This window comes from Theropithecus gelada, chromosome 5 (assembly GCF_003255815.1).
Source record: "Theropithecus gelada isolate Dixy chromosome 5, Tgel_1.0, whole genome shotgun sequence".
In the NCBI taxonomy this organism is placed as follows: domain Eukaryota; kingdom Metazoa; phylum Chordata; class Mammalia; order Primates; family Cercopithecidae; genus Theropithecus; species Theropithecus gelada.
Genome location: NC_037672.1, coordinates 125,000,215 through 125,025,297, shown reverse-complemented (window position 1 = coordinate 125,025,297; position 25,083 = coordinate 125,000,215). Strand labels below are relative to the sequence as shown.

Genomic DNA, 25,083 nt, shown 5'->3' with positions numbered 1-25,083 from the left:
ACAGGCATCCGCCACCATGCCTGGCTAATTTAGTATTTTTAGTAGAGACGGGGTTTCTCCATGTTGGTCAGGCTGGTCTCACACTCCTGACCTCAGGTGATCTGCCCGCCTTGGCCTCCCAAAGTGCTGGGATTACAGGCATGAGCTACCGCACTTGGCCCACTTATTTTCTTAACAGCGGCATGAAATGAACCAGGGGCATCATCTTCCTTTGTAACATCCATGGCATCAATAACAATAAGTGGAATCCATGATAGTAAAATAAACTTTAATTAAAAATCCTGGCTAGGCTGGATGTGGTGGCTCACATCTGTAATCCTAGCACTTTGGGAGGCTGAGAAGGGAGGATTGCTTGAGACCAGGAGTTTGAAACCAGCCTGGGCAGCATAGTGAGACCTCGTCTTTAAAAAAAAAAATCCTGGCCAGGCACAGTGGCTCATGATTGTAATCCCAGCACTTTGGGAGGCCAAAAACAGGACTGCTTGGGCCCAGGAGTGCAAGACAAGCCCTGGCAACACAATGAGATCCTGTCTCTACAAAAAAATTTTGAAATCTAGCCAGGTGTGGTGGTGCACACTTGTAGTCCCAGCTACTCAGGAGGCTGCAGTGGGAGGACTGTGTAAGCCTGGGAAGTTGAGGCAACAGTGAGCATGGTTGCACCACTGCACACCAGCCTCGGCAACAGAGCAAAATCTTGTCTCCAAAATAAATAAACAAACAAATAAATAAACCCAACAACAACAAAAACAACACCTATATTTTAGAGTAAGAAGAAAAGTAATATACTGCTCATGAGATGCTCCATTTTCCTAAACTTTGATATTCTTCTAGATTGGTAGATAAAACCAAGGTAAGGCAAAAATATGGAGTTAGAAAGTTGCAAAGGAAGCAAGAAAGGACCTAAGAACGATGAACTTTTCAAGTATTTTTGTAAAGTACTATATTTATTATTTGCCTAAATTGTTTACTTATTTCCAGTTTTCTACCCAAACTAGAAAACGTTCCCAGTGGCTCACGCCTGTAATCACAGCACTTTGGCAGGTTGAGGCAAACGGATCACCTGAGTTTGGGAGTTGGACACAGCCTGACCAACATGGAGAAACCCCGTCTCTACTAAAAATACAAAATTAGCCGGGTGTGGTGGTGGGCACCTGTAAACCCAGCTACTTGGGAGACTGAGGCAGGAGAATCCCTTGATCCCAGGAGGCAGAGGCTGCAGTGAGCTGATACCGCACCATTGCACTCCAGCCTGGGCGACGAGAGCAAAAGTCCGTCTCAAAAAGAAAAAATAAAAAGAAAACCTTCCCAAATCACTTTTATTCCCTGTGCCACAAAAGTCAGCACTCCAAACTTAGACACAGCATATTCCTTACTATATTTACCTACTAATAAACAACTAATAAATGAGGAACAGAAAGTAAATCAAACACACATACAGGTTAGTATAAATTTGGTTCTGGGGTGTGGGATTACACAAATCTTCTTAAATTCCATTTCAGCTCCAAGAACAACATAAAAGACAGGTTTTGTGGAACTTTCTAAACACTTAAGTTTTTCTAGACAGGGTTGGCTGGGTCCAGGGTATTCAGTGCCACCATGAACAGATAAAAATCCAAGCCCAGGGTGAACATAACTCTAAATTACCAAAATGAGGCACCATCTGGAGCCATGCCAGATACTTAAAAGTCCCTGCTTCAGGTTGGACAGACAACAACGAGCTTCCGCAGAAATAGAACCCATTTTTGAAGTACATATCAAGCCAAAATGACCCAATTATCAATGTGACAGGGAAAAGCAAAGGGAAATAAAAATAGAAGTTCTAGTACAGTACCAAGAACTAAAAAGTCTTCCCTAGAAATGAGTTGCTAAAGTGACACTCATCATTTATTATGCTATCTAGTACTTTTATTTCCTGTCAATCTGGTATCTAAGTATTTAACAATGCAATACTAATTTTTTTCTGGACTTTTATCTTTACATTGGTCATATATATCTCAAAGGCATAAATGAAAATTTAAAAAATATCACCATGTACAAGAACTTATTCCCTTACCTAAAAAAAAAGAGACTTCAAGTTTTATCTTGTAACTTTACTTCTAAATAATGTCTATACAAGTTTAAGCAGCTAAGAAAGGGTTTAGATACCTTAGATATCCACTGGTAAAATCTACCTCCCTAGCTTCACAAATATAATTCAACAAATATAATTCCTTTTAATCTTACACTGAACAAGAGTAACAAAATAGGAAGCTTGTTTGTTTGTTTGAAACGGGTGTGGGTAACTATCCTGGGCAGTCACCTAAGGAAATCCACCAACTGGACTGTCTCATATTCTCGTGTGAAACATTCAAGAAATAATCTAATCTCTTCAAATTTAGCTCCTCTTTTCCATGGGCTTTATTAAAAAAAAACAAATATATATATATACACATACACATATATGTTTAAATGTTTACTTTGTTTGGATGCTATGTGTTCCTAAGAAACATTTTTTCTTTTTTTTTTTCCTACTGGTACAATACACTAAGCTTACTTAGATTTCACCAGCTGTGTATGTACTCATCCCATGTGCTTTTGTGGTCTGAAGTCATCACTTGGAGGCACCAATGGAAAAGAGCAGTGTCAGAGGACTGGGATTCCTCTACTAGCTGTATGACCTTGAGTAGGCCACTTTAACCTATAAACAGAAAGTAATATCTGCCCTGATACATGATAGCCAATTATTTCACTTATATAAAAACTGAATATCTACTATATATTTATGAGATATGAGGAAAGATCCTGCTTGCTGCTTTGCCATTTTTTCCCCTTAAGAAGCCTGGTGGTAAAGAGCACAGGTTTTAGAACCAGGAATCCTGCGTTTCTTGAATTCTAGCTCTGTTGCTTGTTAGCTGTATGATTGTAGGCAAGTTACTTAATCTCCCTGCCTTCCATTTCCTTGTATACATGAGACAATTCCCACCTCAGAGGATTGTTGTAAGGATTAGATGAGGTAATTCAATGAGCATTCATCCAACGTATATTTATCTAGGAACCATTCTGCCTACTGCTATACTGGTTAAAAATCCCCTTGTCCACTATATATGTGCCATACATTGCTAGCCCCCAGGAATTAAAAAAGACAATATAGACAATATAGTAAAGCGACATTATGGCAAGAAAATACTAACTTTTCTACCTATGTATCTTCTTGGAACCAATAATACAAATCTGACTTGTTTTTGTGAACTGTTACAAATGAATCTACAAGACTGAATCCAAGTGCAAATAGGTCTTGATTTAGATGGTATTTCTGAATAGTACGTTTCAAGGTTTTTATTTATTTTTTTTTGAGACAGAGTCTCGCTCTCTTTGCCCAGGCTGGAGTGCAGTGGCGCGATCTCGGCTCACTGCAGCCTCAGCCTCCTGGGTTCAAGGGATTCTCCTGCCTCAGCCTCCTGAGTAGCTGGGACTACAGGTGCGTGCCACCAAGCCCGGCTAATTTTCTTTTTTTTGGTGTATTTTTAGTAGAGTCGGGGTTTCACCGTGTTAGCCAGGATGGTCTCGATCTCCTGACCTCATGATCCGCCCGCCTCGGCCTCCCAAAGTGCTGGGATTACAGGCGTGAGCCACCGCACCCGGCCTGCACGTTTCAAGTTTAGGTGTTCACCAGTTGACCGTGCCTGGTTGATACACACAAGGTCAAAAATGACACAAAGATCAGAAGTGATGCCATATACCATACACGACTGTGCAACTAGTATAGAACCTAGCATTGGGTAAATGCTCATAAATATTAATTTAAAAAATTAAGTTTGGTTTCCAACTTTGCCACTTCCACACCGAGTGACTCTAGGTTTAACTTGTCTGGATCTTAATTTTCGGTAAAATAGAAATGTGTCTGCTTTGCCTATCTCATAGGATAGTTGTGATCAAATGAAATTACATGACAATGTATCTGGCGCTAATAAAACGGTAATTTATGAGACACAGAATGACTACTGACACCAGCTAGCCTACAAGCCTAATAGTAAAGATAAGATGTTAATACGTAACTACCAGGAAATAAACATGGAGATCTCGTGAAAACCCATGACATGTTTTCTAAAAATGTCATCTTCCTTGTGACGAAAGGAGCTGGTCATTGCTAGGCAGGTGCTGTGCCTTTTTCAACCTCCACGTTTCAGCAGCAGGCTCTTCTGAGTGAGATTTTGCAAGGCTGAGGCCCCGTAGGCGCAGCCGCCGTTGGGGTGCGCATCCGGCAACCTGCAGTTTACAAGCAGCGGATCCCACCTTCAGTACTGGCTTTGAAAAGCCCTCCAGGTAATGTGCCTTTGCATTTAGCCGACCTAGAGAAGAGAGCTGGAAGCCAGCTCTACCTTTCACGGGGGGGAAGGGACTGCCCACCCGCTCGCCCCCATCACCTCGGCCCTCCGGAGCGCGCCGCGGACTCCAGCCTTGTCTCTCGCCTCTGCCTCACCCCACGTCCCTGACCCGCGAGTCTCCCGCCTAGCTCCGCGTCCCAGGTCCCTGCCTCCCGGCACGTACACGACGCGCTAAGAGGCGCGGGGAGCTCTTAGCGCGCCTGCTACTTAACCCGGCCGGCTACCTACCGGCCGTCAGGCAGAAGCCTGCGATTGAGCTGGCCGGGCCTCCCAGCACCGCCGCTCTCCAGGCTCCCTTTCGAGGACTCGACTTTGGTCCGAGCCCCAACCGCAGATCGGGTAACCTTTCCAGGAATCCAAATGGAAGGCGAAGCGGAGAGACGAAGACGAGCGCGGGGCGGAGCGGAGCGGGGCGGGGCGGCAGTTTGGACACGCCCCGAGCTCGCCTCGGCTCTTCCTCCCCCTCAGAATGGGAAGCGCCTACTGAGGGAGAAGGCTCCCTCGCCCTGCTGCCGCCTTTCGCCCTGCGCTGTCCGGCCTTCCGCGTGACCCCGCCTATGACCTCGGGGCGTTCCGCTCACGTCCGACCGTCAGGTGCGCACGCGCACTTGCAGGCTTGTTTTGCCAGCTTCACGCCACCCAGAATGTGAGAAAGCAGGTGTCGCGAGAGTTGGGCGCAAGACGCCTTGTAGGGATTGTAACTATGGCGGACCTGCGGATCGAAGGTGAACGGGAGCCGCTGTTAGGCGACACACCTGGAAGCAGGTGAGCGAATCCTGGTAGAGGGACCCCTCAGCCTCCTGCGCAGTTGGGACTGGCTCCTTTCCGGGCGTCACCCGCACTGGGACGAACCCTCGCTGCCAGAGGGGTGCCAGCGCGGTAGGAGCCGGTGGCCGGGTTGTGTGAGCCGAGGAGATTCGCTCCCAAGGTAAGATAAAGGGCATCTGGCCGCACCTTGCGGTGATGAGCCGGTGGGTTCGAGTGACGGGCCGGAGAAACCCAGGCTGCTGCTTTGCCTGTTGCAGCAGCCAAGCCACCACATTCTGTATCTTCAGAATTCTATATTTGGCTCTTTGTAGCTGATCACTTTACACATTTCACAGTTCCAAAATGATGGATTTAATCGATGCTTGAAGTTATCGGTCTTAATAATGACCTGCTGCCTGACTGCCTGACCTCTTTGAAGGAGTGGCCTGCCCCTCCACATCTGTGGGCGTTTCTCCTTAGGTGGAACCAGAGACTTGAGAAAAGAAATGAGACACAGAGACAAAGTATAGAGAAAGAAAAGGTGGGCCCAGGGGACCTAAGCTGGCACTGGTCTCTGAGTTCCCTTAGTATTTATTGATAATTATCCTTACCGTCTTAGAAAAAGGGAAGTGACAGGATAATAGGATCATCATAGGGAGAAGGTAAGCAGTAAGAAATGTGAATAAAGATCTCTGTGATGTTAGTTTAAGGAAAAGTGCTGTGCCTTGATATGCATATGCAAACATCTCCATAAACCTTTTTAGTGCATAAAGAGCAGCATTGCTAGGAAGTCCCACCTTTCGCCCTAAGGCGGTTTTCTCCTTTCTCAGGAAACAGAACAACAATCTAGTTTTACACCGAGGTGTTCCATTGCCCAGGGACGGGCAGGAGACAGATGCTTTTCTCTATCTCAACTGCCAAGAGGCCTTCTTTCCTCCTATACTAGTCCTCCTCAGCACAGACCTTTCACGGGTGTCAGGCTGGGGGGTGTCAGGCTGTGGGACGATCAGGTCTTTCCCTTCCCACGGGGCCATATTTCAGACTATCACATGGGGAGAAACCTTGGACAATACCTAGCTTTCCTAGGCAGAGGTCCCTGCGACCTTTGGCAGTGTAAGTGTCCCTGGGTACTTGAGATTAAGAGAATGGTGATGACTTTTAACCAGTAAGCTGCCTTCAGGCACTTCTTTAACAAAGCACAGCCTGCACAGCCCAAAATCCTTTAAACCTTGAGTCACTGCAGCACATGTCTCTTGCAAGGACAAGGTTGGGGGTAGGGTCACAGATTAACAGCATCTCAAATATAGAACAAGGTGGATGTTAGGCAGGAATCTAGACCCAACATGGCGGCGTTACCTGGCATAGCAGGCCTTTTGTTAAAGACTCCCTTCACCCTTGTACACACCCGCAGACTTACATGCGTCAGAGTTCTGGCTGGGCAACCACACTCCCCCATGACCTGCAGCTCACCTGCATTCCACAAGTTCGTGAACAGCAGTTTTGGTTGACAGTTTCCAAAGACCCCTTCCTCATGACCCTTACTCAACTCCTGCCCTAGTAGTTTCAGGACCCCCCAGGCCCTGTTTGCACAACCAGCTTCCCTACCTCTCGGGCTATAAAAAGCCCCTACCGTCCTCCCTCAGTGCGACTTCCTCGGCCCGCACCTTTGGACCGAGGAACCTCGCTCACGAGTCCTAATAAAGGCTATTCTCACTGCCATTTGCCTTGTGTCTTCGTTCCCGGTTCGGCTCCAGCCTCAGTTTACCTTTACATTTGGTGCCGAAACCCAGGAGGAGACCCCTCCCCCGGACCCTTCCTGGGTCGGGCAGGCTCTCCTCTCCCAGAGCGAGGACCTTCTTTCTGAGCCGGGAGCCGTTTCACCAAATCCAAGACTCAATTCAATCACTGCTGGGTAAGTTTTCCCCTGTTCTGTAGGCCCCCTCCAGGAAGTCCTTGTCCAAAACGCATGGCCACGTCAGGGGCTCCCTCTGGTCAACTGTGACCTTGGCACCGGACACTAGGAGACGTCCAACCTCCCCGGAAGCTGCCATACCCCGCACTCCTCATGACAGTGGGAGGATGCTCCCATTGCCACCGGACTGCCTGCCTTAGGACCATGGGAACTACCCAGTCCAAACCAAACCGAAAATCCCCTCTGAGGTGCCTCTTGGCTAATTTCCAGACTTTAAGTCTCAGCCAAGACCTAAAACAAAAGCGGCTCATTTTCTTCTGCATGGTAGCATGACCGCAGTATAAATTGGATAATCAGTCTCAGTGGCCTGCAGAAGGCACTCTAGACTTTAACATCCTCTTGGATCTGACCAACTTCTGCAAGAGACTAGGCAAATGGCACGAGATAGCCTATGTTCAAGCCTTTTGGGACTTGCGTTCTTGCCCAGATCTCTGCGCTCAATGCTCGTTAGCTCAGGTCCTACTCGCAAAGTCTCTTCCCTCGAGCAAGGAGAGGGATGATTCCTCCTCTTTTTCTGAGCCTCCTGACACCCTATCCCAGCCACCCCTTCGGTCTCCCACCCAACCTTCTCCTTACCCTGACCCGCCATTATCCCCGTCCTCGTCACTGCCTCCCCTCCCTTCCACCCCTCCTGTGCCCTCGCCAAACCCGACAGATTCTGTCTCCCCTACCTCCACCTCCTCCCCTTGCTCGCCTGTCTCAGCCCATACTCGGTCCAGGACTGACCTCCTGTGTCCCTTGCGAGAGGTGGCAGGCGCCAAAGGAGTGGTCCGGGTCCATGTGCTATTTTCGCTGGCGGACCTGTCTAAGATTGAAGAGCGTGTAGGCTCTTTCTCGGCCAACCCCACTCAGTATTTCAAAAAGTTGAGATACCTGTGCCAGGCGTATGACCTCACCTGGCATGATCCCCATATTGTTATGACCTCAACCCTGTGCCCTGAGGAACGGGAGCGTATCCTAGTGGCAGCCAGGCAGCACGCTGACCAGGTTCATTTAACTGACCACGCCATGCCAGTTGGCACTGAGGTGGTGCCCTCAGCCGAGCCCAACTAGGACTAGCAGGTTGGTCAGGCAGGCCGCCGCCGCCGAGATATGATGGTCCAGTGCCTTCTTGCTGGCATGCAGGCAGCTTCCAATAAGTCAGTCAATTTTAATAACTTAAAGGAGGTAGTCCAAGGCTCAGATGAAAATCCGGCTGTTTTTCTTTTTTTTTTTTTTTTTTTTTTTTTTGAGACAGAGTCTCGCTCTGTCGCCCAGGCTGGAGTACAGTGGCGCGATCTCGGCTCACTGTAAGCTCCGCCTCCCGGGTTCACGCCATTCTCCTGCCTCAGCCTCCCGAGTAGCTGGGACTACAGGCGCCCACAACCGCGCCCGGCTAATTTTTTGTATTTTTAGTAGAGACGGGGTTTCACCGTGGTCTCGATCTCCTGACCTTGTGATCCGCCTGTCTCGGCCTCCCAAAGTGCTGGGATTACAGGCGTGAGCCACCGCGCCCGGCCCCGGCTGTTTTTCTTAACCAACTGACAGAGTCACTTATTCAGTACACCCGCCTTGACCCTGCCTCCCCTGCAGGAGGAGCCATCTTAGTTTCATACTTTATTTCTCAGTTGGCCCCCGATATCCAAAAAATGTTAAAAAAGGCGGAGGACGGCCCTCAAACTCCCATCCAGGACTTAGTCAAACTGGCCTTCAAGGTCTACAACTCCAGGGAGGAAGCAGCTGAGGCCCAATGACAGGCCAGGCTAAAACAGAAGGTACAACTCCAAACCCAGGCCTTGGTAGCAGCCCTGAGGCTGGCCGGCTCCAGGAGCTCCCAGAAAAGAGGTACTACCCGAGCGCCACCTGGTGCCTGCTTCAAATGCAGCAACGACGGCCACTGGGCCAGGCAGTGCCCTAACCCAAAGGAGCCAACTCGCCCCTGTCCGAACTGTTGGCAGATGAGCCACTGGAAGTCAGACTGCCCCGACCTAAGGATGGTCGCTGCGCCTCCACGTGACGACCCTCCTCCAGGTATTGGAGGCGCCTTCCAGCTCCTCGACACCGACGAAGATTGAAGAGGCCCAGACTCGGGAACCCCTCTTACTCTCGCCGAGCCCAGGGTTATGCTTCAGGTAGAGGGTAAGTCCATATCTTTCCTCATGGACACAGAGGCTACCTACTCTGTTTTGCCTTCCTTTAGTGGCCCCAGCCACCCCTCCACTGTCACGGTCATGGGAATTGATGGCACTCCCTCCACCTACCGCCAGACTCCTCCTCTGTCTTGCCGCTTGGATGGCTCCCTCTTCTCGCACTCATTTCTTATCATTTCTTCGTGTCCAGTCCCCTTGTTAGGAAGAGATCTCCTCTCCAAGCTAGGGGCCTCAGTTCACTTCCGACCCAACCCCTCCCCACACCTCGTGTTCCTCTTCCCCCTTCTCTCACCTGACAAACCCCGCCAGGCTGACCCCCTACTCCCGTTTCCAGTCCCCATTAACCCTAAGGTGTGGGACACCTCCATCCCAATCATTGCCCAGCACCATACTCCGGTCCGCATCCGGCTAAAAGACCCTTCCAAGTTTCCCTCTAGACCCCAGTTCCCTATCTCCCTTGAACATCGATAGGGATTAAAACCTATCATTACACACCTGCTCCGACAGCACATTCTAGTTCCCACCAACTCACCATGCAATACTCCTATCCTACCTGTACAGAAAAGCTCTGGGGCCTGTCATCTTGTACAGGACCTACGCCTCATCAATGAGGCAGTAGTCCCTGCCTTTCCAGTTGTTCCTAATCTATATACATTCTTCTCACGTGTTCCCCCTGACACCACCCATTTCACTGTCCTTGACCTGAAGGATGCCTTCTTTACCATCCCTTTACACCCAGACTGCCACTTTCTGTTTGCTTTTACATTAGAAGATCCAGACACTCATATTTCTTCCCAGCTGACTTGGACTGTTTTGCCTCAGAGGTTCCGTGATAGCCCCCATTTTTTCAGACAGGCACTGGCACAGGACGTTGTCCTCTGTCCCCTGAACCACAGCACACTATTGCAGTATGTCGATGACTTATTACTATGTAGTCCTTCCTAGGAGTGCTCCCTTGCAGATACTGCTACACTTTTAAATTTTCTAGGCGACCAAGGTTATGAGGTTACCCCGGCTAAGGCTCAACGTTGCAGCCCTTCTGTCACCTACGTAGGCATACTCCTCACACCCACTACAAAAAGCCTCACAGCAGATAGAATAAGCCTCATTGAAACTCTCCAGCCTCCTCAGGATGCGGAAGAGATCTTGTCCTTCCTAGAACTGGTGGGCATAGTGAGTCTTATGCTGTGGCCCCACTCAGGATCTTTTAAGGCCTACATCAAGGTCGTAAGCAGCCTCATCAGCCTGGCCTCTGACATCAGACAACAGGAGGAAGCCGTCTCATCTCTAGCCCAGGCAGCAAGCCCCAGGACAGCAGCAACCCTTTTTCCTGGCTAACCTTAGTCAGGGAAGGCGCTCAAGTGGTACACATGGCCGAGGTACACAACATCTCTCGTTGTTTCTTGTGTGCAGCCTTGAATAAGCCCCCACTGGTTGCGGTACCCTTACCCAGCCCTTTTAACTCCTCTAACCTAACCCCCTTGTTTCCCCTTCCCAGCGGAACACTACATCAATGAGTCAGGACTAGTAGAAACCAATCTCCTCACTCTAGAAAAGATTCGGGAAAGACTCCACCAGAAAAACCTTGGATCAAGGCCCTCACTTAGGTGGTGGCAGTTGTCTGTGGCCGGTTAAATCCTACCCTTTCTAAGCCCCTTACTAATCATTGGCTTCTTGCTACTCATAGCTCCCTGTGTCCTCCGCTTCATCCAGGACCGTGTGAAAGAAGTCTCCCAGGTCACTTTCAGTCAGATGCTGCTCCACCCCTATACCCAAGTTCCGACCTCCAAAGAACCCCACGACGACCCATACCAGCAGGAAGCAGCCAGATGAACACGTCGCCCCATTTTCTTATTAGAAAGAGGTCGGAAGGTTAGGCAGGAATCTAGACCCAACATGGCGGCGTTACCTGGCATAGCAGGCCTTTTGTTAAAGACTCCCTTCACCCTTGTACACACCCGCAGACTTACATGCGTCAGAGCTCTGGCTGGGCAACCACACTCCCCCATGACCTGCAGCTCACCTGCATTCCACAAGTTCGTAAACAGCAGTTTCGGTTGACAGTTTCCAAAGACCCCTTCCTCATGACCCTTACTCAACTCCTGCCCTAGTAGTTTCAGGACCCCCCAGGCCCTGTTTGCACAACCAGCTTCCCTACCTCTCGGGCTATAAAAAGCCCCTACCGTCCTCCCTCAGTGCGACTTCCTCGGCCCATGCCTTTGGACCGAGGAACCTCGCCCACGAGTCCTAATAAAGGCTGTTCTCACTGCCATTTGCCTTGTATTCCTCGGTTCGGCTCCAGCCTCAGTTTACCTTTACAATGGAGTCTCTTATGTCTACTTCTTTCTATATAGACACAGTAACAATCTGATCTTTCTTTTCCCCACACCTCTTGATACTTTAACAAACCTGTCTAAAATGAGCTCGCCTTTGTCCTATGCCAAATGTACAAATAAAAACTAATTTTAAGGCATTGAAGGAATAACGTCAGTATTTTGATCCTTATAATTCTGGTTGTTTTGATCCTAGTTTATGGTCAATGACTCAGCAATGTTCACCTTTTGCCTCTTACTGCATAATTATGTATTTTTACCTTTAGGAAAATGGAATTATTTTATTTGAAATATACATAATTATCTCGAGTAAATTAATAAATTCAGTTAAACTTCAGCTGTCTATGACCATGTTAATTTTTACTCATTTGTTCCTCGTAAGCACCAAACCTTTTTTGATCACTCTTAACTCAAAACCCTTTGGAAAATGTATTTCTCTGGTCCTCGATTTACTAAACAGAGTTTATGGAATGCAGTTTTATCTTGATTTTATCTTGAGATCATTAAAATGAATATCGATGCTGAAATGAATTTTAATAGAGTGATATCCTCAGAGCCTATTTAAACGTTTGGGACTGTTTGCTTCTATACCAATTTATTCTGCACTACTATACTTTTTTTTTTTTTTTTTTTTGAGACAGGGTCTCGCTCTGTGGCCTAGTCTGGAATGCAGTGGTGCCATTTTGGCTCACTGTAACCTCTGCCTCCTGGGTTCAAGTGATTCTCCTGCCTCAGCTTCCACAGTAGCTGGGATTACATGTGTGGGCCACCAGACCCGGCTAATTTTTGTATTTTTGGTAAAGACGGGTTTCACCATGTGGCCAGGCTGATCTGAAACTCCTGATCTCAAGTGATCCACCCACCTCAGTTTCCCAAAGTGCTGATATAGAAGCAAACAGTCCCAAATGTATCAATAGGCTCTGAGGCCAGCTGCTCTACTTTTAAGTACTTACATCTGCTTTTTAGTTTTTCTGACAGACTGTTTTCCTGGCAGACTATTCCTGCAGCATGTTTTTGAAATCTGGCAGCAACAGTTTTTTTTGTTGTTGTTGCTGTCACCACACTCTTTCCACCAGCTTTAATTTGGGGCTTCTTGTTTGTTATAACTTTGATAACCCTGTATCTATGCTTCATATAACTGTCTCATTACAACCTGGTAGTTCTCACTGAGAGCTAAATGTCTTTCCTATTAAGTGCATAAGCTTGAGTGCGTGGACTTTGTGACATTTGGTTTTCTCAGAATTCTTTTGCTTCGTCCTGATTTTTAGCTATTTTCCAGATAATTGCAGGATCCCTGAGTTATGGTTAAATGTGGTCTTCTGGTACATTCTGTCACCTTGTACAAAAGGTGATTTTTTTTCATACTCTTAGCTTTAATTTCATCAAAGTGATTGATGCTCATTAGAATCTGTCCAAATTTAGATGTTCCTGCCAGTAATCAATACCTCTGATTGAGGTTCTAGATTAAGCATTTTAAAAACAAAAAAGGGAGTATTTTGAAAATAATTCAATAAGTATATGTCTTTAAAAACGCTAGTATATTCCCTAGTAAAGTGAACCTATATATAGCTAGTTGGCAGGACCTGTTCACTTTGAATATGTTGCACAAACATGTCTAGGTCACCACCAACCTTTCCTCACTAACAAGGTTGATTATTTTTTGCTGGTCTGGTGGAGCTGGCCTCTTGAATCCTCAGTGCTCCCCACTGACCCCCACTGTGGAGGACAGACAACAGAGGTTGGCAAACATTTCCTGTAAAGTCCCAGATTGTAAATATTTTAGACCTGTTTAGGGCAAGGGGAAAAATAAAGGATATTGTATAGATGTTTAGATAACCAGAAAACAAATTCCACAGAAATTTTTAGTAATGACATTTAAAATATACTAATAAGTATAATATAGGTTTGCTAATGAAAGGGATAGAATTTGGTGGGGGAGGGGATGACATTTTCCTTAATTGCACTTCCGAGTTGGTGTTTTCTGTCATCAAACTGATAACAAATATTCATCTGTAAAAACCATTTGTAGCTCACATGTTACTGATCCAAGTTACAACTGATTTCACACTTTCTTTGCAACCTTAGCCTAGTCTCTGTAAAATTTGTATTATTAGGGTATCTGTCCTTATAGGGCATATCTTTATAGAATATTTTCAGTTTATTTCCGTAACTGTTATACCACTACACTGTTCTGTCAGTGAGCACACGCTTCTTTATTTTCTCTCTCTCTCTTTTTTTAGGACAGAGTGTCTGTCTGTCACCCAGGCTGGAGTGCAGTGGCACAATCTCTGCTCACTGCAACCTCAGCCTCCCAGGTTCAAGTGATTCTCCTGCCTCAGCCTCCTAAGTAGCGGGGGCTACAGGCATGCACCACCATGCCCGGCTAATTTTTGTATTTTTGGTAGAGACAGGGTTTCACCATGTTGGCCAGGCTGATCTTGAACTCTTGGCCTCAAGCAGTCTGCCTGCCTTGGCCTCCCAAAGTGCTGGGATTATAGGCATGAGCCACTGCACCTGGCTGTTGTTAAATTTTATCTAACTCACTTTGCTATTCAGTTCACTCCACTATATTGTGTATTCCTTTTAGTTTTTAAGTCACAAGTTTGACAAGCATGCTATCATTTGGAGTATTTCAGTTTGTAATAGAAATGTTGAACAGGATAAAACTGTAGCAGGACATCCCACTATTGGGAATGCCAAACATGACCACTTGTTAAGAGGGCGACTGCCATATCTTTCAATTATAAAGGTTCATGTTCCATTTTGTAATTAGTAAGCAGACACTGGGGTGACATTTGAGGGCCTTTGACTGTCCTCTCCTTAACAATCTTTCAACCAGTTGTTTTAGCATCCATTGATGATCCTTCCATTGTTACATAGAAAGTGGCCATTAAATTATTTTCTAATTTTGTCCTTTCAATATTTAATAATTATCATTAAAAGAAGAAAGATTTTGACTGAGCTCTAAATCAGTCACTCAAACAATTTTATTTTTTTTTTTAGAATCAAATAATTTACTTCTTGATTCCCTAACTTAGATATATATGATGTTTTATTCAAATTCTAGTATATTGATTTCAAACTATGGGTATCTGGGGTTCTGGTATTTTTCTCAGGTAAGCTACATTATCATTAAGGTCTATTATTTTTGTTTTTTTCTTATCTACTCTCCTTTGACATAGAAGAGGTTTGTTTGTATGGCATGACATATACAGTGTTAAACATTTTAAATATATTAGGAACTAATATGTTTGGCATATAATACATCTAAAAAACATTGTTTTTCTTCTTCCTTTCCTCTTTACCACTCCCAACCATATCACGTTTGAAAAAAAAAAAAAGTTTCTTTTTGGAAGACTAATTTGACAGTTCTAAGGCTTATTTTTAAGAAATTAATCTTGGTACATAAGAAGGCATTTTGTCTGTTCTGCATGTCTTGATTATTTGAAAAGATAATGCTCACATTAAGGTGAACTTGTTAACTGTTTCTATTGTGTATGTGAAAATGTAATGAGTGTATAGACTCATGTGTCACCTAATGGAGGTAAGATGTCTACTTAGTATACATGCCCTTGGTCCAGATCAGATACTTGTCCAAAAGATCACTTATGTCTAGGGTGTCATGGTCTCTCTTTTGTCTGCTGGTAAAATTTATCTGGTAACCCATTTAGGAGGTCCCAGGGCTGAAAATTTCTTAGGTTACATTAAACCTTCCTGGTATCACTTCTATTTTCTGAAGTAGGAAGCCAAAACAGCTTCCTGCAGCAATTTAATTTGCTGTCGTCAAGTACACCATGTTATAATGATGACAGTTACTATTTTTTAGTACTTAGTAGCTATGGGGGATCTAGTTGTAGCTAGTTTATTTGATTTACCTTGATGTCGTTTATTCATTTTTACAAATTGCAACATTCTTGATTAATAAATCTGCGCATGTCAACAGTAGCAAAATAATTGCCTTGCAAAATGTTTCCTCTTTTAAAACTATACTGTTTCCCAAATTTCTATATACAATAATGCATAAATACAATCCATGGAAATTCAAAAAAATAATGCTTATTCATAGATAAATTAGTGTAGCAGAACCAGTATTAGTAAATTCTACCTCTATCACATCGTTTTCATAACTTTAGTAGATAATACAATTGTTGACACTTAAGATCCACATGTAATGAGATAAATTTATACTACTTTTTTCTTCTTTACACCTAGAGAATGGGACATTTTAGAGACTGAAGAGCATTATAAGAGCCGATGGAGATCTATTAGGATTTTATATCTTACTATGTTTCTCAGCAGTGTAGGTAAGTATTAGAAATACATAATTTTAACAATTCAGATCAGATGTCATATTTTAACCTCATTTACTTTTGTTGCCTCTGAAATTATCTTTATTGTGCTAAAAAATATGTAACATAAAATTTACCATGTTACCATATCTAAGTTCAGTAGTTAAGTATATCCACATTGTTGTGCAACCAATCCCTAGAACATTTTCATCTTGCAACAGAGAAACTATACCCATTAAACAACTCCCTGTTTTCCCATCCCCCAAGTCCTAGCAACCATCAGTCTACTTTGTTTCTTGGAATTTGACTACTCTAGATAGCTCATATAAATGGAATTATATAGTATTTTTCTTCTTGTGATGAGATTATTTCACTCAACATAATGTCCTCAAGTTGATCCATGTTGCACTTGTGATAATTTCCTTTTACTTAAAGGCTATATAGTCCATTATATGTATTGTAGGGTAGCAGAAACTTTTCCTCTATTCTCTTATGTTACGTGCCTAAGACTGGTGAATTAAGCTGACAAAAGAAACACTAACAGTAAAAAAGTATACAAATTTATTTGATGTTAATATTTTTTAATGAAAAGAAACAGAAAACATTAAGAAATGTACATACAAATGAAACTAGACAGCTACTAAGAGTTCCTAACACTTTCATGTACTCACAAAAGTATTTCATCTTTTTTTTTTTTTTTTTGAGATGGAGTTTTACTCTTGTTGCCCAGGCTGGAGTGCAGTGGCGCAATCTCAGCTGACTGCAATCTCCACCTCCCAGATTCAAGCGATTCTCCTGCCCCAGCCTGCCAAGCAGCTGGAATTAACAGGCATGTGCCACCACGCCCAGCTAATTTTGTATTTTTAGTAGAGACGGGATGTCTCCATGTTGATCAGGCTGGTCTCGAACTCCCGACCTCAGGTGATCTGCCCACCTTGGCCTCCCAAAGTGCTGTAATTGATTACAGGCCTGAGCCACCGCGCCCGGTTCAAAGTCTTTTTTTTTTCTTTTTCTTTTTCTTTTTCCTTTTTTTTTTTTGAGACGGAGTCTGGCTCTGTCGCCCAGGCTGGAGTGTAGTGGCCGGATCTCAGCTCACTGCAAGCTCCGCCTCCCGGGTTTACGCCATTCTCCTGCCTCAGCCTCCGGAGTAGCTGGGACTACAGGCGCCCGCCACCTCGCCCGGCTAGTTTTTTGTATTTTTTAGTAGAGACGGGGTTTCACCATGTTCGCCAGGGTGGTCTCGATCTCCTGACCTCGTGATCCGCCCGTCTCGGCCTCCCAAAGTGCTGGGATTACAAGCTTGAGCCACCGCGCCCGGCCTCTTTTTCCTTTTTTTGAGATGGAGTCTCTCTGTCGCCCAAACTGGAGTGCAGCGTGATCTCGGCTCACTGCAAGCTCCACCTCCCAGTTCATGCCATTCTCCTGCCTCAGCCTCCTGAGTAGCTGGGACTACAGGCACCTACCACCATGCCTGGATAATTGTTTTATATTTTTAGTAGAGACGGGATTTCACTGTGTTAGCCAGGATGGTCTCGATCTCCTGACCCTGTGATCTGCCAGACTCAGCCTCCCAAAGTGCTGGGATTACAGACGTGAGCCACCGTGCCTGGCCAAAAGTATTTCATCTTTACAGCCATCAGTGAATGATTTGTTTTGCTACTTCTTGAAGATGTGCAAAATTTCTTTTTAAAAACATTTTATTATTTATTATTATTTATTCATTTTTTGAGGTGGAGTTGCCCAGGCTGGAGTGCAGTGGCATGATCTTGGCTCACTGCATCCTCTGCCTCCTGGGTTCAAGCGATTCTTGTGCCTCAGCCTCCTGAGTAGCTGGGACTACAGGTGCACAACACCACACCCAGCTAATTTTTTTGTACCTTTAGTAGAGATGGGTTTTCACCATGTTGGCCATGCTAGTCTCAAACTCCTGACCTCAGGTGATCCACCTGCCTCGACCTCCCAAAGTGCTGGGATTACAGGCATGAGGCATCCCGCCTGGCCAGTGCAAAATTTCTTAAGTTTAAATGTACAGTCTTAATTATACTAGTGTCTTTATGTCCCAAAACAGATTGTAGGTAACAGAATCTCAATTGTGCCTCAGAGAATTAACAACAAAACAAAATTCAATCTGTTCTCTGCATTCAGGCAGAAAAGGGGAGAGCAGAGAACCCTTCCTGCATCTGCTATTTCTTGGTCGCCTTCAGCTTGAAATAATTAATATGGCAAAGCAGCATATTTTTGGAGTAGCATACTCTGATTGCCTTCAGTGTATACCACATTTTTTTTTTTTTTTTTTTGAGACGAAGTCTCGCTGTGTCGTCCAAGCCAGAGTGCAGTGGTATGATCTTGGCTCACTGCAACCTTCACCTCCCAGGTTCAAGCAGTTCTCTGTCTCAGCCTCCCAAGTAGCTGGGATTACAGGCACCCACCACCATGCCTAGCTAATTTTTGTATTTTTGGTAGAGACGGGGTTTCACCATCTTGGCCTGCCTTGGCCTCCCAAAGTGCTAGGATTACAGGCGTGAGCCACCGCACCCGGCCTACCACATTTCGTTTAGCCATTTATCTGTCGATGGACATTTGGGTTGCTTCCACCTCTTGGCTGTTGTGAATAGTGCTGCTCTCAATATGGGTGTGCAAATATCGCTTCAAGATCCTGCTTTCAGTCCTTTTGGGTATATATCCAGAAGTGAAATTGCTGGATACTATTATAATTTTCTTTTTAATTTTTTTGAAAAATTGCCATACTGTTTTCCATAGCAGCCGCACCATTTTACTTACTTTCTCACCAACAGTCAGGGTTCCAATTTTTTCACATCCTCGCCAACATTAACTTTCTTTTGGATAGTAGTCATCCTAGTGGATGAGGTGGTGTCTCGTTTGTTTTGATTTGCATCTCCTTAATGATTAGTGATGTTGAACATGTTTTCTTGTACTTACTGTCCATTTGTATATCTTCTGTGGAGAAGTGTTTGTTCAAGACCATTGCCCATTTATTAATTGGATTTGTTGTTGTTGTTGTTGAGTTGTAGGAATTCTTTATATATTCTGGGTGTTAGCCCCTTATCCAATATATGATTTGCAGATATTTTCTTCCATTCCAGGACTCTTCTATTCAGTGTGCTAAATGTATCCTGTGATTCACAGAAATGTTAAATATTGATATAGTCCACCTTATCTGTTTTTTTCTTTTTGAGACAGAGTCTTGCTTTGTTGCCAAGCTGGAGTGCAATGGCACGATCTCGGCTCGCTGCACCCTCCCCCTTTCGGGTTCAAGTGATGCTTGTGCCTCAGCCTCCCTGGTAGCTGGGACTGCAGATGTGTGCCACCACACTTGGCTAATTTTTGTATTTTTAGTAGAGACGAGGTTTTGCCATTTTTGCCAGACTGATCTCAAACTCCTGACTTCAGGTAATCCCCCTGCCTTGGCCTCCCAAAGTTTTGGGATTTCAGGCATGAGCCCCACACCCGGCTGTTTTTATCTTTTGTTGCCTCTGAACCTCATCTTATTTTTATATTGTTAAAACATGCAAAAAGTAAAATACAAGAATCTTAATTTGTATTGCTTGATGTATTTTAACTTATTCCACATTAGTTCTGAATATGTAGTTACTAAAAAGTAAAACTTCATGAGGAAAACTTTTCAAAATATTAAACATCTATAACCATGTTAAAAGGATGGAATGAGAATGTATAGGAATGATCAATATTGTGATAGTTTTTAAAGGACTGTTTTAGGAAATGAATTTTTTTCTAAGTTGAGACCCTCTAAATCTATAGGCACTAGTATTACAAGTGGTCTCTTTCCCCTGAGAGGAATTTAAGGAAGGTCATTTTACTAAATTGCTTTCCATGTATTTTCTATATATATTTCCATGTATTTTCTGTTTACCCCAATCATCCTGTTTTCTCTCACTTGCCAAACTTGTGCATGATTCAATACTGGGTGAAAAGAAAAGTGAATGATAAAGGATATTTTCAACTATTCTTTTTTTTTTTTTTTTTTTAATACTTTAAGATCTAGGGGACATGTGCATAATGTGCAGGTTTGTTACATATGTGTACTTGTGCCATGTTGGTGTGCTGCACCCATCAACTCGTCAGCACCCATCAACTCGTCATTTACATCAGGTATAACTCCCAATGCAATCCCTCCCCCCTCCCCCCTCCCCATAATAGGCCCCGGTGTGTGATATTCCCCTTCCCGAGTCCAAGTGATCTCATTGTTCGGTTCCCACCTATGAGTGGGAACATGCGGTGTTTGGTTTTCTGTTCTTGAGATAGTTTGCTGAGAGTGATGGTTTCAGCTGCATCCATGTCCCTACAAAGGACACAAACTCATCCTTTTTATGGCTGCATAGTATTCCATGGTGTATATGTGCCACATTTTCTTAATCCAGTCTGTCACTGATGGACATTTGGGCTGATTCCAAGTCTTTGCTATTGTGAATAGTGCCGCAATGAACATACATATGCATGTGTTTTTATAGCAGCATGATTTATAATCCTTTGGGTATATACCCAGTAATGGAATGGCTGGGTCATATGGTACTTCTAGTTCTAGATCCTTGAGGAATCGCCATACTGTTTTCCATAATGGTTGAACTAGTTTACAATCCCACCAACAGTGTAAAAGTGTTCCTGTTTCTCCACATCCCCTCCAGCACCTGTTGTTTCCTGACTTTTTAATGATTGCCATTCTGACTGGTGTGAGATGGTATCTCATTGTGGTTTTGATTTGCATTTCTCTGATGGCCAGTGATGATGAGCATTTTTTCATGTGTCTGTTGGCTGTATGCATGCCTTCTTTTGAGAAATGTCTGTTCATAACCCTTGCCCACTTTTTGATGGGTCAACTATTCTTTATAATACAGTTTCACCTGGCATTTTGTATCAGTTAGAATGACTTGTGCAGGGCCAGGCAAGGTGGCTCACGCCTGTAATCCCAGCACTTTGCAAGGCTGAGGTGGGCAGATCACGTCAGGAGTTTGAGACCAGCCTGGCCAATGTGGTGAAACCCCATCTTTACTAAAAATACACTTGAACCCGGGAGGCAGAGGTTGCACTGAGCCAAGATCACGCCACTGCACTCCAGCCACTGCACTCCAGCCTGGGCCACAGAGTGAGATTCTCAAAAAAAAAAAAAAAAAAAAAAAGCCTTATGCAAATATCAGAAAAAGTGCTGAATCAGTTGGCTTATACGGTAATGTAATTTATTATTACTGTTATTATTTTTAAGCTGGAGTAGAGTGGCACGATCTTGGTTTACTGCCTTCCAAGTAGCTGGGATTACAGAAATGCACCTCCATGCCCAGCTAATTTTTGTATTTTTGGTAGAGACGCGGTTTCGCCATGTTGGACAGGCTGATCTTGAACTCCTGACTTCAAGTGATCCACCCACCTCGGCCTCCCAAAGTGCTGGGATTACAAGCATGAGCCACTGCACCCAGCCTAATTTATTATGTCTTACAAGATATCCACAGTAGAACAATTCCAGACGAGATTCAGTGGGGCTGTGGTTCCGCTTTTCAATAAATTTTGGGGGTTTATACTCTTCTACATATTGGCTTCATTCTTAGGCTATAGCAAGACTATTGCAGGAGTTGCAAGTGTCATATCCATTCTTGGCAATTTTTAAAATTTATTTAAAAGAGACTTTTTTTACAGCCTCCTCAGACATGATGAATCCTTTCCCAGAAGTCCCCAGGTAGATCATAGGTTCCCAAATAAACCTCCCCTCACTTCTCACTTGTCAGAACTATATTACCTGTAAATTTCTTTTCTTTTTTTTTTTTTTTTTGAGACAGTTTCACTCTTGTTGCCCAGGCTGGAGTGTAGTGGTGCTATCTCGGCTCACCACAACCTCCGCCTCCTGGGTTCAAGCGATTCTCCTGCCTCAGCCTCTCAAATAGCTGCGATTATAGGCATGCGCCACCACACCCAGCTAATTTTGTATTTTTAGTAGAGACGGGGTTTCTCCATGTTGGTCAGACTGTCTCAAACTCTCGACCTCAGGTGATCCGCCTGCCAGCCTCCCAAAGTGTTAGGATTACAGGTGTGACCTGTAAATTTCTAAACCAACATCAACTAAGATAATGGGATTACTCCAATTGAATTTTTTAGACTAATCAGAATGTACCCTCTGGAATCGAACATGGAGAGAGTTTCTCTTAGACCATGAGGCTTTGTTGAGGAAGTATGGATACCTGAATAGAACTGGGATTCTATCAAGAAGGTGGAAGGGGCCAGTTGATACTGTTTCGGTAGCAATGCCTGCAATTGATTTATTTTTCCATTTTAAACACTTCTAGTTTTGAGTACTCAATTATCTAAAATTATAAGAAACAATTTCAAATTCATCAGCAAAATAAGAAAATTATTATTATTATTATTTTTTTTTTTTTGAGACAGAGTCTCGCTTAGTCGCCCAGGCTGGAGTGCAGTGGCGCGATCTCGGCTCACTGCAAGCTCCGCCTCCCGGGTTCACGCCATTCTCCTGCCTCAGCCTCCCGAGTAGCTGGGACTACAGGCGCCCGCCGCCTCGCCCGGCTAATTTTTTGCATTTTTAGTAGAGACGGGGTTTCACCATGTTAGCCAGGATGGTCTCGATCTCCTGACCTCGTGATCCGCCCGCCTCGGCCTCCCAAAGTGCTGGGAGAAAATTATTTTAACTTTAGAATTTTTTTTTTTCCAGGTAGAGTCTCACTCTCTCTTCCAGGCTGAAGTGCAGTAGCACGATCTCAACTCATCACAACCTCTGCCTCCCGGGTTCAAGCGATTCTCCTGCCTCAGCTTCCTGAATAGCTGGGACTACAGGCGCCCGCCACCATGCCCAGCTAGTTTTTATATTTTTAGTGGAGATGAGGTTTCACCATGTTGCAATTGCTGGTCTTGAACTCCTGACCTCAAGTGATCCGCCTGCCGCGGTCTCCCAAAGTGCTTGGATTACAGGCACTTAAAGTTGACCCGGTCAACTTTAGATTTTAACTGGTATGTTAAACATTTTGTTTACAAATTTCTATATTCCAAAATTGTAGCCTTGATTCAAAAGATTAATTGGTGCTTTTAACCCTTTACTGATCTAAGTAACTGTGTCAATTCAAAATACTTAAAAATGAAGCTAATAATTATTTATTTATATATATTTTTGAGACGGAGTCTTGCTGTGTCACCCAGGCTGGAGTGCAGTAGTGCAATCTCGGCTCACTATAAGCTCTACCTCCTGGGTTCACACCATTCTCCTGCCTCAACCTCCCCAGTAGCTGGGATTACGGTGCATGCTGCTACGCCAGGCTAATTTTTTGTATTTTTAGTAGAGATGGGATTTCACCGTGTTAGCCAGGATGGTCTCGATCTCCTGACGTTGGGATCCACCCGCCTAGGCCTCCCAAAGTGCTGGGATTACAGGCGTGAGCTACCGTGCCCGGCCTGAAATGAAGCTAATAATTAAATTATGTTTTAAAATAGGGTTTATATAAGGAACATACATGTACACCATGGATGAATCTTGAAAATATAATGCTAAGGCCAGGCGCCGTGGCTCACGCCTGTAATCCCAGCATTTTGGGAGGCCGAGGTGGGCGGATTGCGAGGTCAGGAGATTGAGACTATCCTGGCCAACATGGTGAAACCCCGTCTCTACTGAAAATACAGAAAATTAGCTGGGTATGGTGGCACGTGCCTGTAATCCCACCTATTCGGGAGGCTGAGGTGGAAGAATCATTTGAACCCAGGAGGCAGAGATTGCAGTGAGCCGAGATTGTGCCACTGCACTCCAGCCTGGTGACATAGTGAGAGTCTGTCTCAAAAAAAAAAAAAAAGATAATAGTAAGTGAAAGAAGACAAGACAAAAGTCCATGTATTATATTATTCTATTTGTATGAAAATACAGATAAAAATCTATAGAGTACAAACAAAGTGCATTAGTGGTTGTTTACAGCTGACTGGAGAGGGGATGAAACAGGGTGATAGCTGAAGGGTATAGAGTTTCTTTTTGAGGTGACAAATATGTTCTAAAATTGACAGTGATGGCTGGGCGCAGTGGCTAATGCCTGTAATCCCAACACTTTGGGAGGCAAGGCAGGCAGATCACCTGAGGTCAGGAGTTCAAGACGAGCCTGGTCAACATGGTGAACTTCATCTCTACTAAAGTACAAAAATTAGCCTGGTGTGGTGGCAGAAGCCTGTAATCCCAGCTACTCAGGAGGCTGAGGCAGGAGAATCGCTTGAATCCAGGAGTCGGAGGTTGCAGTGAGCCGAGTTCAGGCCACTGCACTCCAGCCTAGGCTACAAGAAACTCTGTCTCAAAAAATAAATTAAATTAAATTAAATTGACTATAATGATGGTTGCACATATCTGTGATTATATTAAAACCCATTGAATTGTATACTTTAAATGCATGAATTGTGTGATATGTGAATTATATCTCAACAGCTATTTTTTAAATTTATTTTTTTCTTTTTTTTTTTCCTTTTTTTTGAGACAGAGTCTCACTTTCACCCAGGCTGGAGTGCAGTGGTGCAATCTTGGCTCACTACAACCTCTGCCTCCATATTCAAGAAATTCTCCTGCCTCAGCCTCCCAGGTAGCTGGGATTACAGGCATGTGCTACCATGCCCAACTAATTTTTGTATTTTTTTTGTAGAGATGGGGTTTCTCCATGCTGGCCAGGCTGGTCTCTAAACTCCTGGCCTCAAGTGATTCACCCACCTCGGTCTTCCAAAGTTCTGGGATTACAGGTGTGAGCCACTGTGCCAAGCCTTAATAGAGCCATTTTGAAGAACAGGCTTTGTAGAATTTCTTAATAAATTTGCCTAACATTTGTTTTTCATTTTTCTTTTTTGTTTTTTTTTGAGATGGAGTCTTGCTCTGTCACCCATGCTAGAGTGCAGTGGCGCGATGTTGGCTCACTGCAACCTACTCCGCCTCCTGGGTTCAAGCAATTCTTCTACCTCAGCCTCCTAAGTAGCTGGGATTACAGGCATGTGCGACCATGCCCGGCTAATTTTTATATTTTTAGTAGAGACAGGGTTTCACCATGTTGGCCAGGCTGGTCTCAAACTCCTGACCTTAGGTAATCTGCCTGCCTCAGCCTCCCAAAGTGCTGGGATTATAGGCATGAGTCACTGCTGGCCGCATTTGCCTAACATTTAAAATTGACAAATAGTGTTGGAGTTAATTATAGTTTTCATGCAGTAAAGACTAGCAGAAATAGTGAATTTTCTTTTTTTTTTTTTTTTTTTTTTTGA

General features: G+C 44.4%; 2 protein-coding genes across 4 annotated transcripts in view; one reads left to right on the top strand and one right to left on the bottom strand.

Moving 5' to 3' along the window:
- The window catches only part of ABHD18 (abhydrolase domain containing 18), a 70,126-nt gene extending 65,191 nt beyond the window's left edge, over window positions 1–4,935 (bottom strand). Inside the window, exon 1 of the mRNA XM_025386463.1 lies at window positions 4,593–4,935. The gene's annotated coding sequence lies outside the window, so the exon portion shown is untranslated. The remainder of the gene's footprint in view (window positions 1–4,592) is intronic.
- The window catches only part of MFSD8 (major facilitator superfamily domain containing 8), a 55,669-nt gene continuing 34,753 nt past the window's right edge, over window positions 4,168–25,083 (top strand). Inside the window, exons 1-3 of one of the 3 annotated variants that reach the window (XM_025386460.1) lie at window positions 4,250–4,302; window positions 4,993–5,129; window positions 15,758–15,849. In XM_025386460.1, coding sequence (XP_025242245.1) covers window positions 5,068–5,129; window positions 15,758–15,849 — 154 coding nt within the window. In that variant the 5' untranslated portion in view covers window positions 4,250–4,302; window positions 4,993–5,067. Of the gene's footprint in view, window positions 4,303–4,978; window positions 5,130–15,757; window positions 15,850–25,083 lie in introns of all 3 variants that reach the window. The other 2 variants (XM_025386461.1, XM_025386462.1) reach the window with 2 other exon arrangements.